Source organism: Entelurus aequoreus, linkage group LG27 (genome assembly GCF_033978785.1).
Source record: "Entelurus aequoreus isolate RoL-2023_Sb linkage group LG27, RoL_Eaeq_v1.1, whole genome shotgun sequence".
NCBI classification, from domain to species: domain Eukaryota; kingdom Metazoa; phylum Chordata; class Actinopteri; order Syngnathiformes; family Syngnathidae; genus Entelurus; species Entelurus aequoreus.
In genome coordinates this window covers 10,122,300-10,139,799 of record NC_084757.1, presented here as the reverse complement: position 1 = coordinate 10,139,799, position 17,500 = coordinate 10,122,300, and the positions used below count along the sequence as shown (strand labels likewise).

The 17,500-nt window shown below is 40.4% G+C and overlaps 1 protein-coding gene across 4 annotated transcripts in view; it reads right to left on the bottom strand.

Annotated features, from left to right (window-relative positions):
- The window catches only part of stil (STIL centriolar assembly protein), a 32,710-nt gene that overhangs the window by 5,414 nt on the left and 9,796 nt on the right, over positions 1-17,500 (bottom strand). For all 4 annotated transcript variants that reach the window (XM_062038877.1, XM_062038880.1, XM_062038878.1 and 1 more), the window contains exons 3-11: positions 13,842-13,949; positions 13,666-13,781; positions 7,419-7,600; positions 7,098-7,339; positions 6,951-7,034; positions 5,515-5,601; positions 5,295-5,451; positions 5,121-5,224; positions 4,950-5,058 (exon numbers count right to left, since the gene is read on the bottom strand). In XM_062038877.1, the coding sequence (XP_061894861.1) occupies positions 4,950-5,058; positions 5,121-5,224; positions 5,295-5,451; positions 5,515-5,601; positions 6,951-7,034; positions 7,098-7,339; positions 7,419-7,600; positions 13,666-13,781; positions 13,842-13,949 (1,189 nt within the window). The remainder of the gene's footprint in view (positions 1-4,949; positions 5,059-5,120; positions 5,225-5,294; positions 5,452-5,514; positions 5,602-6,950; positions 7,035-7,097; positions 7,340-7,418; positions 7,601-13,665; positions 13,782-13,841; positions 13,950-17,500) is intronic.

Sequence of the window (17,500 nt, the reverse complement as noted above, 5' to 3'; positions counted from 1 at the left end):
TTTTACATCCTAGTTTCTTCAAAATAGCCACCCTTTGCTCTGATTACTGCTTTGCACACTCTTGGCATTCTCTCCATGAGCTTCAAGAGGTAGTCACCTGAAATGGTTTTCACTTCACAGGTGTGCCTTATCAGGGTTGATTGCTGCCCTTCTAACTTGCCTTGGTGCCCTAAAATATGAGCTCTCCTTTAAGGCAACACTTGCCTTGACCTTAAAAAGTTAAAATTTGAGGCCTGTATATATATCGTGGAATCCCTTTATTAAACAAATATTGTTCTGGCTTCTTAAGAGCCATATTATTTAAATTTGAGTCTTTAAATTAGTTCATACTGTACACTTTCATTTTAATTTGAGACAGCAATGGGCTTTATACAAGTTTAGATTGGGGTTATGTTGTTTCCTTTTGGGGAAAGACATTAATGGATCTTGTATTAATCTAAGAATTTAAGCTATCTAGCGAGCTAGCGTCTTAACTACGGCCCAGGGGCTATTTGCAGCCCATAAGTAACTTTCAAACAGCCTGCGGCACAATCGTTAGCATTCCAACGATAGTCCAATGATAGCACTCAAGCTTTTTCGCTAAGTTTGCAGGGTACACACCTCAGCGTCAACTATTCATTTACGGTACTTGACGAATGGTACCTGTTAGAATGCTGGTGTTTGTATGTATACTAGCTTTTGTTAGCTAACTTTGTAGGTATACACCTTCATCCTATGTAGGTACTTGATGCATGCTAACGTTAGCAGGCTAGCATTTTAAACACATTTTTTAGGTACACATTCTCAGAGTAATATATTTGGTACTTGACACATGTTACAGTTAGCATTTTAGCATGCAAACATTAACATGCTACCTAATTTAACATGTATACACCTCTGTCATATACAGTACAGGCCAGAAGTTTGGACACACCTTCTCATATAATGCAATTTCTTTATTTTCATGACTATTTACATTGTAGATTGTCACATCAAAACTATGAATGAACACATGTGGAGTTATGTACTTAACAAAAAAAGGTGAAATAACTGAAAACATGTTTTACATCCTAGTTTCTTCAAAATAGCCACCCTTTGCTCTGATTACTGCTTTGCACACTCTTGGCGTTCTCTCGATGAGCTTCAAGAGGAAGTCACCTGAAATGGTTTTCACTTCACAGGTGTGCTTGAAGCTCACGGAGAGAATGCCAAGAGTGTGCAAAGCAGTAATCAGAGGAAAAGGTGGCTATTTTGAAGAAACTAGAAATTAAAACATGTTTTCTGTTAAGTACATAACTCCACATGTGTTCATTCATAGTTTTGATGCCTTCAGTGACTATGTACAATGTAAATAGTCATGAAAATAAAGAAAACGCATTGAATGAGGAGAAGTTATGTCCAACATTTTGGCCTGTACTGTATTTTGGTATTCCATTAACGCTAACTGTAAGCACGCTATTGTTAGCATGTTAACACAATACTGTTACCCTACAAGTTTTTTTTTTGTTTTTTTTAGCTCATTTTACTAATGTTTTGTTACTTGATGCTACATGTTAGCATTTCAGTTTGGGTATACAGGACTGTCTCAGAAAATTTGAATATTGTGATAAAGTCCTTTATTTTCTGTAATGCAACTAAAAACATGAAAATATCATACATTCTGGATTCATTACACATCAACTGAAATATTGCAAGCCTTTTATTATTTTAATATTGCTGATTATGGCATACAGCTTAAGAAAACTCAAAAATCCCATCTCAAAAAATTTGAATATTTCCTCAGACCTAGTAAAAAAAAGGATTTATAACAGCAAAACAAAATCAAACATTTTAAAATGTCAATTAATGCACTCAGTACTTAGTTGGGAATCCTTTTGCACGGATTACTGCATCAATGCGGCGTGGCATGGAGGCAATCAGCCTGTGGCATTGCTGAGGTGTTATGTTATGGATGCCCAGGATGCTTCAATAGCGGCCTTAAGCTCATTTGCATTATTGGGTCTGGTGTCTTTCAGCTTCTTATTCACAATACCCCACAAATTCTCTATGGGGTTCAGGTCAGGGGAGTTGGCAGGCCAATCGAGGACAGTAATGCCATGGTCAGTACACCAGTTACTGGTGGTTTTGGCACTGTGGGCAGGTGCCAGATCATGCTGGAAAATGAAATCATCATCTCCATAGAGCTTTTCAACAGATGAAAGCATGTAGCCGTATTCCCATGGTCAAGCCACTCCTGAACTCAAGACAACGGAAGAAGCGTCTGACTTGGGCTATGGAAAAGAAGCACTGGACAGTTGCAGAGTGGGCCAGAGTCCTGTTTTCAGACGAAAGCAAGTTTTGTATTTCATTTGGAAGTCAAGGCGCTAGAGTCTGGAGGAAGGCTGGAGAGGAGCAAAATCCAAGTTGCTTGAAATCCAGTGTGAAGTTCCCAGTCAGCAATGGTTTGGGGAGCCATGTCAGCTGCTGATGTTGGTCCACTGTGTTTCATCAAGTCCAGAGTCAATGCAGCTGTGTACCAAGAGATTTTAGAGCACTACATGCTTCCATCTGTTGAAAAGCTCTATGGAGATGATGATTTCATTTTCCAGCATGATCTGGCACCTGCCCACAGTGCCAAAACCACCAGTAACTGGTGTACTGACCATGGCATTACTGTTCTCGATTGGCCTGCCAACTCCCCTGACCTGAACCCCATAGAGAATTTGTGGGGTATTGTGAAGAAGAAGCTGAAAGACACCAGACCCAATAATGCAAATGAGCTTAAGGCCGCTATTGAAGCATCCTGGGCATCCATAACACCTCTGCAATGCCACAGGCTGATTGCCTCCATGCCACGCCACATTGATGCAGTAATCCATGCAAAATGATTCCCAACCAAGTACTGAGTGCATTAATTGACATTTTAAAATGTTTGATTTTGTTTTGCTCTTATAAATCTTTTTTTTTTCCACTTGGTCTGAGGAAATATTGTAATTTTTTAAGAAGGGATTTTTGAGTTTTCTTAAGCTGTATGCCATAATCAGCAATATTAAAATAATAAAAGGCCCGCAATATTTCAGTTGATGTGTAATGAATCCAGAATGTATGACATTTTCATGTTTTTAGTTGCATTACAGAAAATAAAGGACTTTATCACAATATTCACATTTTCTGAGACAGTCCTGTATATTGTACTGATTTTGAATGGGAAAACTACAAAAATGGCCCCGCATCCTTTGAACTGTCAGTCTGTGGCCCGCAGTGGATAAAGTCTGGGTACCCTGCACTAGTCGGTCCGTGAGTTTAACAAAGTGCCGTTATCAATCACCGTTTTTATATCATTTTAATTTAAAGGCGTACTGAAACCCACTACTACCGACCACGCAATCTGATAGTTTCTATATCAATGATGAAATCTTAACATTGCAACACATGCCAGTACGACCGGGTTAACTTATAAAGTGCAATTTTAAATTTCCCGCTAAACTTCCGGTTGAAAACGCCTTTGGAGGATGACGTATGCGCGTGACGTAGCCAGTGAAACAGAAGTATCGGTACCCCATTGAAGCCAATACAAAATAGCTCTGTTTTCATCTCATTATTCCGCAGTATTCTGGACATCTGTGTTGCTGAATCTGTTGCAATTTGTTCATTGCATTATGGAGAAAGAAGCTGAGCAAGCAAAGAAGAAAGTTGTCGGTGCGAAGCGGAGTATTTTGGGAGGGAAGTCAGCAACACAACACAGCCGGTGTTTCATTGTTTATATTCCCGAAAGATGCAGTCAAGATCGAAGAACTCGGACAACAGAGACTCTTACCAGGAGGACTTTGACTTCGATACACAGACGCCTGTAGAGAACTGGGACAACACAGACTCTTACCAGGATTACTTTGATTTGGATACAGAGACGCAGATGTGCTACCGTGAGTACGCAGCTGCGCTTCCAAACATTTGATCGCTCGCCCGTACGTGCGTGTCACATACGTAACTTTGGGTAAATATATAAGCTTTATGAACCTTGGGTTAGGTGAACGGTCCTTTGGGCTGAGTGATTGTGTGTGTTGTGCAGGTGTTTGAATTGTATTGGCGGGTTATATGGACGGGAGCTAGGAGCTAGCATAACAAACACCTAGGTGTTTGTTATGCGGGATTAATTTGTGGCATATTAAATATAAGCCTGGTTGTGTTGTGGCTAATAGAGTATATATATGTCTTGTGTTTATTTACTGTTGTAGTCATTCCCAGCTGAATATCAGGTCCCACCCGCCTCTCACAGCATCTTCCCTATCTGAATCGCTTTCACTCCCCGCTAGTCCTTCACTTGCACTTTCCTCATCCACAAATCTTTCATCCTCGCTCAAATTAATGGGGAAATAGTCGCTTTCTCGGTCCGAATCGCTCTCACTTCTGGCCGCCATCACTGTAAACAATAGGGAACTTTGCAGAAATGTTCAACTGACTACGTCACGCTACTTCCGGTAGGGGCAAGGCTTGTTTTTGTCAGATACCAAAAGTTGCGATCTTTATCGTCGTTGTTCTCTACTAAATCCTTTCAGCAAAAATATGGCAATATCGCGAAATTATCAAGTATGACACATAGAATAGATCTGCTATCCCTGTTTAAATAAAAAAATTTCATTTCAGTAGGCCTTTAAAACGTAATAAAACCGTGAAGCATTTTACCGCCTTCATCATTAACATGTAGATTCCCTTTTTAAAAGGACCATTCCGTCATTCTGTACACAATTCCGTGAATGCGGAAATCATACGGCTATAAGTTTAAATCATACGCCTATAAGTTTGTGTATGTTGAGTGGACTCCAGACAAGCACATGCTTCCTGCTTCACAACATCAAACATCACAACCAGTGTCGTTTCAGTTCTGAGTATTTTGGTTTAAAGACAAAAATGCAAGTTGGAGCCATTTTCAGCCAGAAATTTTTGGTGGTCGAAAATTCTGCGCATCACAAATGCTGACCCTTCGGACTCACCTGTTGAGCGGGAAAGTGCGGACTGCGCGAAGGTCGCGGTGAGCCGTCATCGTCCTCCACTCCCGAGTCGTGGTTACTGATGGACAGGACGGCAGGGGGCGGAGCTCCACTGGTGAAGAAGAAGTAAGGAAGGTCATGCAGACGGGATTAGGATTGACAAAGCCAGCTCACCTGCTGAAGGAGCCCTGAGCGTGTCGGAGCGCTTGCATCCGCCTCACGCGGCCTTCTGGACTCAAATTAAAGTGCAAAGTCTGCTGGTCTGCCGGTTTCACCTCCTGACCACACAGAAGCCGTCATTCCTCCGCACTGTCATCTCAAGGACAATCTTCAGGAGAAAATACACACCTGGTAGAGCGTGACAGCTTCGGTGGCGCTTAACAACCGGCAGTCCATTTGGCCACTGTCAGAACCAGAATCAGAACCTCGACACTGGAAGAACTGAGGGGCTCTGTGGGTGGAGCCAAAGATGGCGAGCAGGAAAGAGCCATTTTCTGACAGTACCCTGAAACAAAACACAGCGTTGATATACGTCAACGAGTAGACGTTCACCTGTGGACACACCCACCTGTCCTGGAGGGCGGAGCTAAAGAGGAACCGCAGACACCAGGCCCACACCTGAGGATTGCACACGTGGATGACGCCACTCATCCAGCTGTCACACAACATCGGTAAAGATTAAATCAACACAAGTCGCGGCTCTCGATCCATCACATGCTTGTGTCGTGTGTAGGGAGGTCCGATAATGGCTTTTTTGCCGATATCCGATATTGTGATATTGTCCCACTCTTAATTACCGATTCCGATATCAACCGATACCGATAAATACAGTGGTGGAATTAACACATTATTATGCCTAATTTTGTTGTGATGCCCCGCTTGATGCATTAAACAATGTAACAAGGTTTTCCAAAATAAATTAACTCAAGTTATGGAAAAAAATGCCAACATGGCACTGCCATATTTATTATTGAAGTCACAAAGTGCATTATTTTTTTTTAAACATGCCTCAAAACAGCAGCTTGGAATTTGGGACATGCTCTCCCTGAGAGAGCATGAGGAGTTTGAGGTGGGCAGGGTTGGGGCGGGGTTGAGGGGTATATTGTAGCGTCTCGGAAGAGTTAGTGCTGCAAGGGGTTTTCTGGGTATTTGTTCTGTTGTGTTTATGTTGTGTTACGGTGCGGATGTTCTCCCGAAATGTGTTTGTCATTCTTGTTTGGTGTGGGTTCACAGTGTGGCGCATATTTGTAACAGTGTTCAAGTTGTTTATACGGATACCCTCAGTGTGACCTGTATGGCTGTTGACCAAGTATGGCTTGCATTCACTTGTGTGTGTGAAAAGTAGGGATGTCTGATAATGGCTTTTTGCCGATATCTGATATTCCGATATTGTCCAACTCTTTAATTACCGATACCGATATCAACCGATACCGATATCAACTGATATATGCAGTCGTGGAATTAACACATTATTATGCCTAATTTGGACAACCAGGTATGGTGAAGATAAGGTACTTTTTAAAAAAAATTGTAAAATAAGATAAATAAATTAAAAACATTTTCTTGAATAAAAAAGAAAGTACAACAATATAAAAACAGTTACATAGAAACTAGTAATGAATGAAAATTAGTAAAATTAACTGTTAAAGGTTAGTACTATTAGTGGACCAGCAGCACGCACAATCATGTGTGCTTACGGACTGTATCCCTTGCAGACTGTATTGATATATAATGTAGGAACCAGAATATTAATAACAGAAAGAAACAACCCTTTTGTGTGAATGAGTGTAAATGGGGGAGGGAGGTTTTTTGGGTTGGTGCACTAATTGTAAGTGTATCTTGTGTTTTTTATGTTGATTTAATTAAAAAAAACAAAAAAAACACGATACAGATAATAAAAAAACGATACCGATAATTTCCGATATTACATTTTAACGCATATATCGGCCGATAATATCGGTAGTCCAATATTATCGGACATCCCTAGTCGTGTGGTTGACTTACAGCCCGACCAGCGGCATCTTGGAGGCTTTGGGGTCAGATTCCAGCACCAAAACCAGCTTCCTGGTCTTATCCATGGTCAGAAACCTGCACACGCACGTTAAGCATGAGCATGTGTTCTACACTGGCCACCCAGTACGGTCGTCTCACCCTCGCTGGTGATTGGTGGGCGGCACCCGGCCCAAGCTGGTCAGACTCCTGTGTAGCGCCGTGGGAATGACGGGGATGGCTCGGACCGGCTGGACGTCCAGGCAGGTGGACGGGCAGACATACGACCAGCTGAGATCGAAGAGCGCCGTGTCGGCCAGCAGTTGGCAGTTGATACGACCCTTGACCTTTATGAGCTGAGACAGATCGAGGGTCTGTCGGCCGCTGACGTAGCGCTGCAAGTCCTGGGCGCCAGCCCACAAACACACAATGAGGCGACCTGAGCATGTGGGACAGGCACGGACATGATGGCCGGGGACTTACAGAGGAGGAGGAATACAGCTCGGCCTCGGATTGGACGTTGTCGTCACATGTCTTCTGAGAGGAGAACACACACGGAACCAGGACATCTCCCGGTATCAAAACAGTGGGAACGCGATCTGATGTTCCAGGTTGGTCTCGACCTGGATCAAACCGATCCAGATTGACAGTCACACCCTCCTCATCTGGATGAGACAAGAGGGACGTCACAGAGAGAACACACATGCGAGCAATTGAAGTGAAGTGAATTATATTTATATAGCGCTTTTCTCTAGTGCAGGGGTAACCAACGTGGTGCCTGTTCTAAAAATAGCTCAAATAGCAGCACTTACCAGTGAGCTGCCTCTATTTTTTAAATTGTATTTATTTACTAGCAAGCTGGTCTGGCTTTGCCCGACATTTATAATTCTAAGAGAGACAAAACTCAAATAGAATTTGAAAATCCAAGAAAATATTTTAAAGACTTGGTCTTCACTTGTTTAAATAAATTCTTAATTTTTTTTACTTTGCTTCTTATAACTTTCAGAAAGACAATTTTAGAGAAAAAATACAACCTTAAAAATTATTTTAGGATTTTTAAACACATATACCTTTTTACCTTTTAAATTTCTTCCTCTTCTTTCCTGACAATTTAAATCAATGTTCAAGTATTTTTCTTTTTTTTAATTGTAAAGAATAATAAATACATTTTAATTTAATTCTTCATTTTAGCTTCTGTTTTTTCGACGAAGAATATTTGTGAAATATTTCTTCAAACTTATTATGATTAAAATTCAAAAAAATTATTCTGGCAAATCTAGAAAATCTGTAGAATCAAATTTAAATCTTATTTCAAAGTCTTTTGAATTTCTTTTAAAATTTTTGTTCTGGAAAATCTAGAAGAAAATGATTTGTTAGAAATATAGCTTGGTCCAATTTGTTATATATTCTAACAAAGTGCAGATTGGATTTTAACCTATTTAAAACATGTCATCAAAATTCTAAAATTAATGTTAATCAGGAAAAATTACTAATGATGTTCCATAAATTCTTTTTTTAATTTTTTCAAAAAGATTCGAATTAGCTAGTTTTTCTCTTCTTTTTTTCGGTTGAATTTTGAATTTTAAAGAGTCGAAATTGAAGATAAACTATGTTTCAAAATTTAATTGTCTTTTTTCCCCCCCGTGTTTTCTCCTCTTTTAAACCGTTCAATTAAGTGTAAATATCATTAATTATTAATAATAACATAGAGTTAAAGGTAAATTGAGCAAATTGGCTATTTCTAGCAATTTATCTAAGTGTGTATCAAACTGGTAGCCCTTCGCATTATTCAGAACCCAAGAAGTAGCTCTTGGTTTCAAAAAGGTTGGTGACCCCTGCTCTAGTGACTCAAAGCGCGTTTACATAGTGAAACCCAATATCTAAGTTACAATTAAACCAGTGTGGGTGGCACTGGGAGAAGGTGGGTAAAGTGTCTTGCCCAAGGACACAACGGCAGTGACTAGGATGGCGGAAGCAAGGATCGAACCTGGAACCCTCAAGTTGCCGGCACGGCCACTCTACCAACCGAGCTATACCGCCCCAAGTTGTGCATCTGAGCTAAAAGCTAACATCTTGTTTTGTAGCATGCTAACTAAACTCATTTGAATCATGCCAACATCCAGAAATGTTTTCAGCCTCTTGGTGGCGCTGGAGATGGATTTATTAGCCATATTAGCAATGCTGCTAATATGGCTAAAGACACATAACCACATACCATGCTAATGGTTGTGGTGTTAGTTAATTCTTTCAAACATGCATACAATTACAGTGAGATACATCACAGAGTTCCAGTTTATCGCTAACGTGAAGAATGCGGTGCACCAGGTTCATGACTGACTCTCAGCATGTTTGAGGCACGTGCAAGGCGGGTGTGTCCATGAAAGTCGTTTTTTGCACGGAAGGAATCTAGCAAAGCTAACGCTTGACGTTAAAAGGGGAACCTCTCTTTTTTGGGGGGAGTTTCGTCTATCGTTCAAAATCCTTATGTAAGAAAAGAACATACAGTACAGGCCAAAAGTTTGGACACACCTTCTCATACAATTAGTTTTTTTTATTTTCATGACATTGTAGATTGTCACTGAAGGCACCAAAACTATGACTGAACACATGTGGAGTTATGTAATTAACAAAAAAAGGTGAAATAACTGAAAACATGTTTTATATTCTAGTTTCTTCAAAATAGCCACCCTTTGCTCTGATTACTGCTTTGCACACTCTTGGCATTCTCTCCATGAGCTTCAAGAGGTAGTCACCTGAAATGGTTTTCACTTCACAGGTGTGCTTGAAGCTCCAAACTAGAATATAAATCATGTTTTCAGTTATTTCACCTTTTTTTGTTAAGTACATAACTCCACATAGCTAGTCCTCTGACAGATAAGTAAGAACTTTACGCTACTTTATATTAGAAATGGCAACAGCGGAAGATGAATGCCACATAAGAAGGTAGAGAAAAAGAAGAAGTTTATCGACTTTGGTGTCGGCACGGACTACAATGTCGGACAAGGCGCACAGTTTCAGGATTTATGCAGATCCCAAATACAGATCAGCAGGTACCAGAAAGTAAGAAAAGTTGGTTTTGCATAACATTGCGAAACAAAACGCCAGATAATATTTGCTAATAGGTGCCATTTTGCGGTCCTTATACACGCACCATAATAATACTCGTATGTTTAATGCGCCGACAATCCATCAAGCGGTGCAGCTTCACAGCTTACCGAAGTCGTACTAAAAACATTTTGACAGATTTTTGAGCGCCGTGTGTAATGTTCTATATTCTCAATGAAACATTTAAAGTTTTGGTGGTGTTTACTGGCGTCATCTTGCAGTCTACACGTATCTCTTATGTGGGACTGCCATCTACTGGTCACACTTATCATTACACCATGTACCAAATAAAATTGCTTTGAGGTAGGTAAGCACAACCAGAATTATGCCGTAGATTAGGCGCACCGGGTTATTAGGCGCACTGTCGATTTTCAGCAATTGAAAGGATTTTAAGTGCGCCTATAGTCCGAAAAATACGGTACTCAAATCTTAAAAAAAAAAAAAAAAATGACTTCAAAATCTTTGTGCATGCATACCCCCACACAATTTCTGCTTTATAGATATCACATGGTGGATAAATGTGCATACGTACTTGGAGTGAAACGATGCAGGTAAACAAGGGTTTTTGGACCACAGTTCCAGTTCATTTTCGGTACATTTTTTTGTGTTTTAAGGAGAACAACTTTTCCCCCTACTATAAATATCTTTATTGTGCTTGTCAGCAAAAACTGCATTTTGCCGAAAACAAAGTATCACTGGTGTACTAAATGTATGGAACTGTTCTGAAGTTAAAAGTAGGGATGTAACAATGAACTGTAATAATTATAACTGTGGTAAAACTCCCGACGGTTATTGTACTACTGTTTTATCAACTTTTCATATCCCGGTTATTGTGACCAACTTTTTCAGTTATGATTAATTTCGTAGCAATATTTTTGAATGTGCTCAAAAAGTTTTTGATTGATTAATTGAGAAGTTTATTGACATCTTAAGGAATTGAATCCAGGTAATGCTTTAAAAAGGCAAATGGATGGCACAAAAAACCAAAGGGCTTGTTTCCATTGTGGTCCATTAAATATTCATCACATTTGATACATTCAATAATAAAATATATATATAACCTGTAACATGTATATAAAAAAATACGTTAATTTTTTAAAATAAATTATGTACATATACACAATATACACTACCGTTCAAAAGTTTGGGGTCACCCAAACAATTTTGTGGAATAGCCTTCAATTCTAAGAACAAGAATAGACTGTCGAGTTTCAGATGAAAGTTCTCTTTTTCTGGCCATTTTGAGCGTTTAATTGACCCCACAAATGTGATGCTCCAGAAACTCAATCTGCTCAAAGGAAGGTCAGTTTTGTAGCTTCTGTAACGAGCTAAACTGTTTTCAGATGTGTGAACATGATTGCACAAGGGTTTTCTAATCATCAATTAGCCTTCTGAGCCAATGAGCAAACACATTGTACCATTAGAACACTGGAGTGATAGTTGCTGGAAATGGGCCTCTATACACCTATGTAGATATTGCACCAAAAACCAGACATTTGCAGCTAGAATAGTCATTTACCACATTAGCAATGTATAGAGTGTATTTCTTTAAAGTTAAGACTAGTTTAAAGTTATCTTCATTGAAAAGTACAGTGCTTTTCCTTAAAAAATAAGGACATTTCAATGTGACCCCAAACTTTTGAACGGTAGTGTACATGTCAGGTGATTTCAAAAACAATATAAACAAAAAAGGAGGAGATGAGGGGTATATACACTATGTACATGACACTATGTACATGACTATGCACATGTTGACTCCCAGAGTGTGCAAAACAGAATGAGAAAATATATATACACTATAACCACATATAAATATACATACACTATAACCACATATAAATATATATACACTATAACCACATATAAACCTGTTTGATGCTTCGAAGAGTTGCTGGGGATCAATTTTGGTTCAGATCAGGTAGAGGTTGAGCTGAGCCATGATTTTATGGCAGTTTTAAAATTTAGTAGGGAAGTTCGAATTTTAAGGTCTGTTGGTAGTGCATTCCACTGTGTGGCAGCAAAATAGTAGAATGCATTTTTTCCCATGAGAGTCTTGAATTTGGGGGGTACAAGGTCTGAGGAACTCCCTCTCGTGTAGTACCTGTGAGCATCACTTACTCTGGTGAAATAGTTTGACAGGTACTTGGGGACAGAGTGCTTATACACACTGAAATATTAGTTATAAGGCGCACTGTCGATTTTTGAGAAAATGAAAGGATTTTAAGTGCGCCTTGTAGTCTGAAAAATACTGTACATGTTCAATGTAATTTACTACAGATTTTTTTTTGTAAATAATTGAACATTATTATCACTGAAAATGTAATGTAAAATTCTATAACATGCATGCAAATAACTCAGAAAACGTTTACTATCCTGTAGCCACGCCCCCTTGGTAATATACTTCCTGTGATGTGACCTCTGTTTACAATCCGTCAAGTCAAAAATATACCTCGTCGCTGGCTAATAGTCTAGAACTACAACTGGTTCGGAACTAAAAGTGTTCGGACTGTCAAGTGGACAGCCGTCACCGTTGCAGCTCGGAGAGCGAACGGAGGCGACAACAGACAACCGTAATATGTCAAGTATGCGGCAAAAGCGTTGCTACAAAAAGTAGCAGCACTACTAATGTGTAGCATCATTTGAAAAGTCACCCAGTAGAGAATGAAGAGTGCTTGAAACTCCTCATGTCAACATCTCCGCCGGTGCCACACTCACAAAATGCCCAAGCAACCATTTCCAGATCAACACCGTATGAAAAAAATAGTCAACAACAGAAGGAGATAACGTCCACAGGAACCTACCACATAGCGAAGGACATACACTATTTGATTTCCTATTATGCAGCTCATTTTTATTTGACAGTTATTGAAATATCTTGTGTGACATCATGCACAAAAGTGCACTTTATTTGTTTTAAACTATTATAGTGGCGTTCTGTACAAAAAGTGCACTTTAATTTAGTGTTGTTTTGATATGTCATCTTAGTGACATCATGCCCAAGTGTACTCAATCTTGCACTTTCTGTTCTGGAAATGACATGAATGTTTGTGCCACTGCTTAATAACTATTTAATAAATACACTTTTGGTCAATTGACTTAGTTGTGATTTCCCTCTCTGCATGAAAGTTTAAAGTTTGCATATATTAATGCAGTATGAACAAGAATGTTTTAATGTAGACACATAGAATCATCATACTGCTGTGATTATATGCATCAAGTGTTCATTCAAGGCTAAGGCAAAATATCCAGATACATATGGTGTGTCGTGACATGGCCTGAAAATATTGAGATATTAATAAAAGGTCATATCGCCCAGCCCTACGCTCCGCTAAAGTGTGAGCTTGTTTCGGTGCTCCTGAACATCTCCCAACTCCGTACGGCGAGGAAACCGATTACCTGCGGCTGAGACGAGCGTTCAACAAATTTTGTAAAAATCTTATTTTTACTGACATTTCATTTAAAAAATGCTGAAGTGATATTTTGACATGAAAAGGAATTCCACGTTTTTTCGTAAATTTCAATGAATCTTTTCACATTGGGCCGATTGCTACTGTCGGATACATTTGAACTATTAAGGACTGCGTCTGCACCATCACACAAACTTATGATGGCGGCGACCTCTGACCTGCGTCCACGGAGACGGAGCCCAGGAAGAAGAAGGGAACATGTGACTTTTTGCAGCGGCGGGCGTGACGCTGCGCCAGACGAAGAGCTTTCTCACGCAGGAGGAGCCGAGGCATCCTGCACACACACGGGTTGAATTCAAAAAGAGTCCCAGCATACAAAATGGTCAGAGTTTACCTGGGAGAGCACAGCTGGAGGCAGAGCTTTTCTCCTACAGGACTCCCATCCCACAGAGCAGATCTGGATTTGGGGAAGCTCAGGGATGTCAGGGGCGTTCCTGCAGGCCTACACAGAGATAATGACATGTTAACCTGAATAATACACTATATTGACAAAAGTATTTGGCCCCCCCATCCAAATGATGAGAATCAAGTGTTCTAATCACTTGGCCCGGCCACAGGTGTATAAAATCAAGCACTTAGGCATGGAGACTGTTTCTACAAACATTTGTGAAAGAATGGGCCGCTCTCAGTGATTTCCAGCGTGGAACTGTCATAGGATGCCCCCTGTGCAACAAATCAAGTCGTGAAATTTCCTCGTTCCTGAATATTCCAAAGTCAACTGTTGGCTTTATTATAAGAAAATGGAAGAGTTTGGGAACAACAGCAACTCAGCCACTGTCATGTCTGTTGATCATGTTTTTGTTTGGCCATGTGCTGTTTATTTTTTGGACTCTTTTTAGTTCCTGGTTGTGCACTTCCTTGTTTGTTTGTTACCTTGCCAACCCATTAGTTTTCACCTGTCATGTCACGCACCTGTTTCACGTTTTGAGTCACGCACCTGTTTTCACTGATCATGTCACTATTTAAATCTGTCTGTTTCTGTTGTTCGTCCTGGCGACCTCACACTTTTTCATCACTCTGCTTCATGTCATGTTCACAGTTCCTTGCCAAGTAAGTTTTGTTCATTAATGCCACAGTTAGTGTTTTTGTTTCATTGTTCATAGTTTCTGCCTTTTGTGCAAGTTTTATTTTCATAGCCAAGTTTTTGTACTTCCGCCTTGTGCACGCTTTTTGTTTATTCCTTTTTTTTTTAGTGTTAAAATTAAATCATGTATTTAAATTCATGTCTTGCCCGCGCCAATTTTCCGTTGCCTTCTGGAGAAACAAAACCCAAGGACCAAGTCGTGACAGCCACCAAGTGGTAGGCCACGTAAACTGACAGAGAGGGGTCAGCGGATGCTGGAACGCATAGTGCAAAGACTTTCTGCACAGTCAGTTGATACAGAGCTCCAAACTTCATGTGACCTTCCAGTTAGCCCTCGTACGTTTCCCTCTTTTTTTCATGTGTTATTATATATATATTTACATTTTTTATTTTTTGCCTTTTGGTTCGGGACCCTTTGGGACTGTGTGACAAGGGGTGGCACTTGTGTGACTTCTGCTGTGCTTTTTTGTGGACTTCTGGATCTGCCTCCCTGGAGCCTTTTGGCCATGGAGACCAGCTGCTGGGTCTCTGCCACACCAGAGTCCGTTTGGAGAGACTGGAGGAGATGCAGATGAAGAGACAGGGTTGCGGAGCTAGCACTGAGCGCCGGGACTGACAAGCTTCACAGTATCTTGGCTGAATGAGCAGGTATCGGACACCTCAGTCTCCTTAGACGCATCCTCGCTCATCCATGCGGACTGGACACTGGCCGACTTAGTGGGCGGCCGAGAGTGGAGTCGGCTCTCTTGGTTGCTTTGTTGCCATGCTCCCTCCACCCCAGCAGACGATGGCGTGGAACACCGCAGAGGCCACCACAGTGTATATGTTTCTTTTACTTTTTATTCATAGCTGTATGTACAAACCCCGTTTCCATATGAGTTGGGAAATTGTGTTAATGTAAATATAAACTGAATACAATGATTTGCAAATCATTTTCAACCCATATTCAGTTGAATATGCTACAAAGACAACATATTTGATTTTCAAACTGATAAACATTTTTTTTTTTTGCAAATAATCATTAACTTTAGAATTTGATGCCAGCAACACGTGACACAGAAGTTGGGAAAGGTGGCAATAAATACTGATAAAGTTGAGGAATGCTCATCAAACACTTATTTGGAACATCCCACAGGTGAACAGGCAAATTGGGAACAGGTGGGTGCCATGATTGGGTAAAAAAGTAGATTCCATGAAATGCTCAGTCATTCACAAACAAGGATGGGGCGAGGGTCACCACTTTGTCAACAAATGCGTGAGCAAATTGTTGAACAGTTTAAGAAAAACCTTTCTCAACCTGCTATTGCAAGGAATTTAGGGATTTCACCATCCACGCTCTGTAATATCATCAAAGGGTTCAGAGAATCTGGAGAAATAACTGCACGTAAGCAGCTAAGCCCGTGACTTTCGATCCCTCAGGCTGTACTGCATCAACAAGCGACATCAGTGTGTAAAGGATATCACCACATGGGCTCAGGCACACTTCATAAACCCACTGTCAGTAACTACAGTTGGTCGCTACATCTGTAAGTGCAAGTTAAAACTCTCATATGCAAGGCGAAAACCGTTGATCAACAACACCCAGAAACGCCGTCGGCTTTGCTGGGCCTGAGCTCATCTAAGATGGACTGATACAAAGTGGAAAAGTGTTCTGTGGTCTGACGAGTCCACATTTCAAACTGTTTTTGAAAACTGTGGACGTCGTGTCCTCCGGACCAAAGAGGAAAAGAACCATCCGGATTGTTATAGGCGCAAAGTGTAAAAGCCAGCATCTGTGATGGTATGGGGGTGTACTAGTGCCCAAGACATGGGTAACTTACACATCTGTGAAGGCACCATTAATGCTGAAAGGTACATACAAGTTTTGGAGCAACATATGTTGCCATCCAAGCAACGTTACCATGGACGCCCCTGCTTATTTCAGCAAGACAATGCCAAGCCATGTGTTACATCAACGTGGCTTCATAGTAAAAGAGTGCGGGTACTAGACTGGCCTGCCTGTAGTCCAGACCTGTCTCCCATTGAAAATGTGTGGCGCATTATGAAGCCTAAAATAGCACAACGGAGACCCCCGGACTGTTGAACAACTTAAGCTGTACATCAAGCAAGAATGGGAAAGAATTCCACCTGAGAAGCTTCAAAAATGTGTCTCCTCAGTTCTCAAACGTTTACTGAGCGTTGTTAAAAGGAAAGGCCATGTAACACAGTGGTGAACATGCCCTTTCCCAACTACTTTGGCATGTGTTGCAGCCATGAAATTCTAAGTTAATTATTATTTGCAAAAAATAAATAAAGTTTATGAGTTTGAACATCAAAGATGTTGTCTTTGTAGTGCATTCAATTGAATTTGGGTTGAAAAGGACTTGCAAATCATTGTATTCCGTTTATATTTACGTCTAACACAATTTCCCAACTCATATGGAAACAGGGTTTGTAGAAGTGGCTAGTTGCATCAGCTCTGCTCTTTTAATGTCCTTTGTGTTCTTTGATGTTGGATGTTTTCCCTCTTACATGTGTGTAAGAGGAAAAACATCCAACTTCAAAGAGCACAAAGGACACATTACAGCCACTTCTACAAACCCCGTTTCCATATGAGTTGGGAAATTGTGTTAGATGTAAATATAAACGAAATACAATGATCTGTGCTATGGCTATGAGTTGTTTTTTTCCCCTTGGCCTCAGTCTTGACCACCTCTCCAGGGGCCAAGGCTTAGACCGATTTTATTTTTTCTCCCCCATTGTTTACCTGTATCTCACCTTTTTTGTAAGGGGCGCCGGAAGTTGGCAGACCCGTCAGCGATTCTGTTCTGTCTCCCTGTAATGTTTGTCTGATCTTGAATGGGATTGTGCTGAAAATTTAAATGTCCCCTCGGGGATTAATAAACTATTTCTGATTCTGATCTGATTCT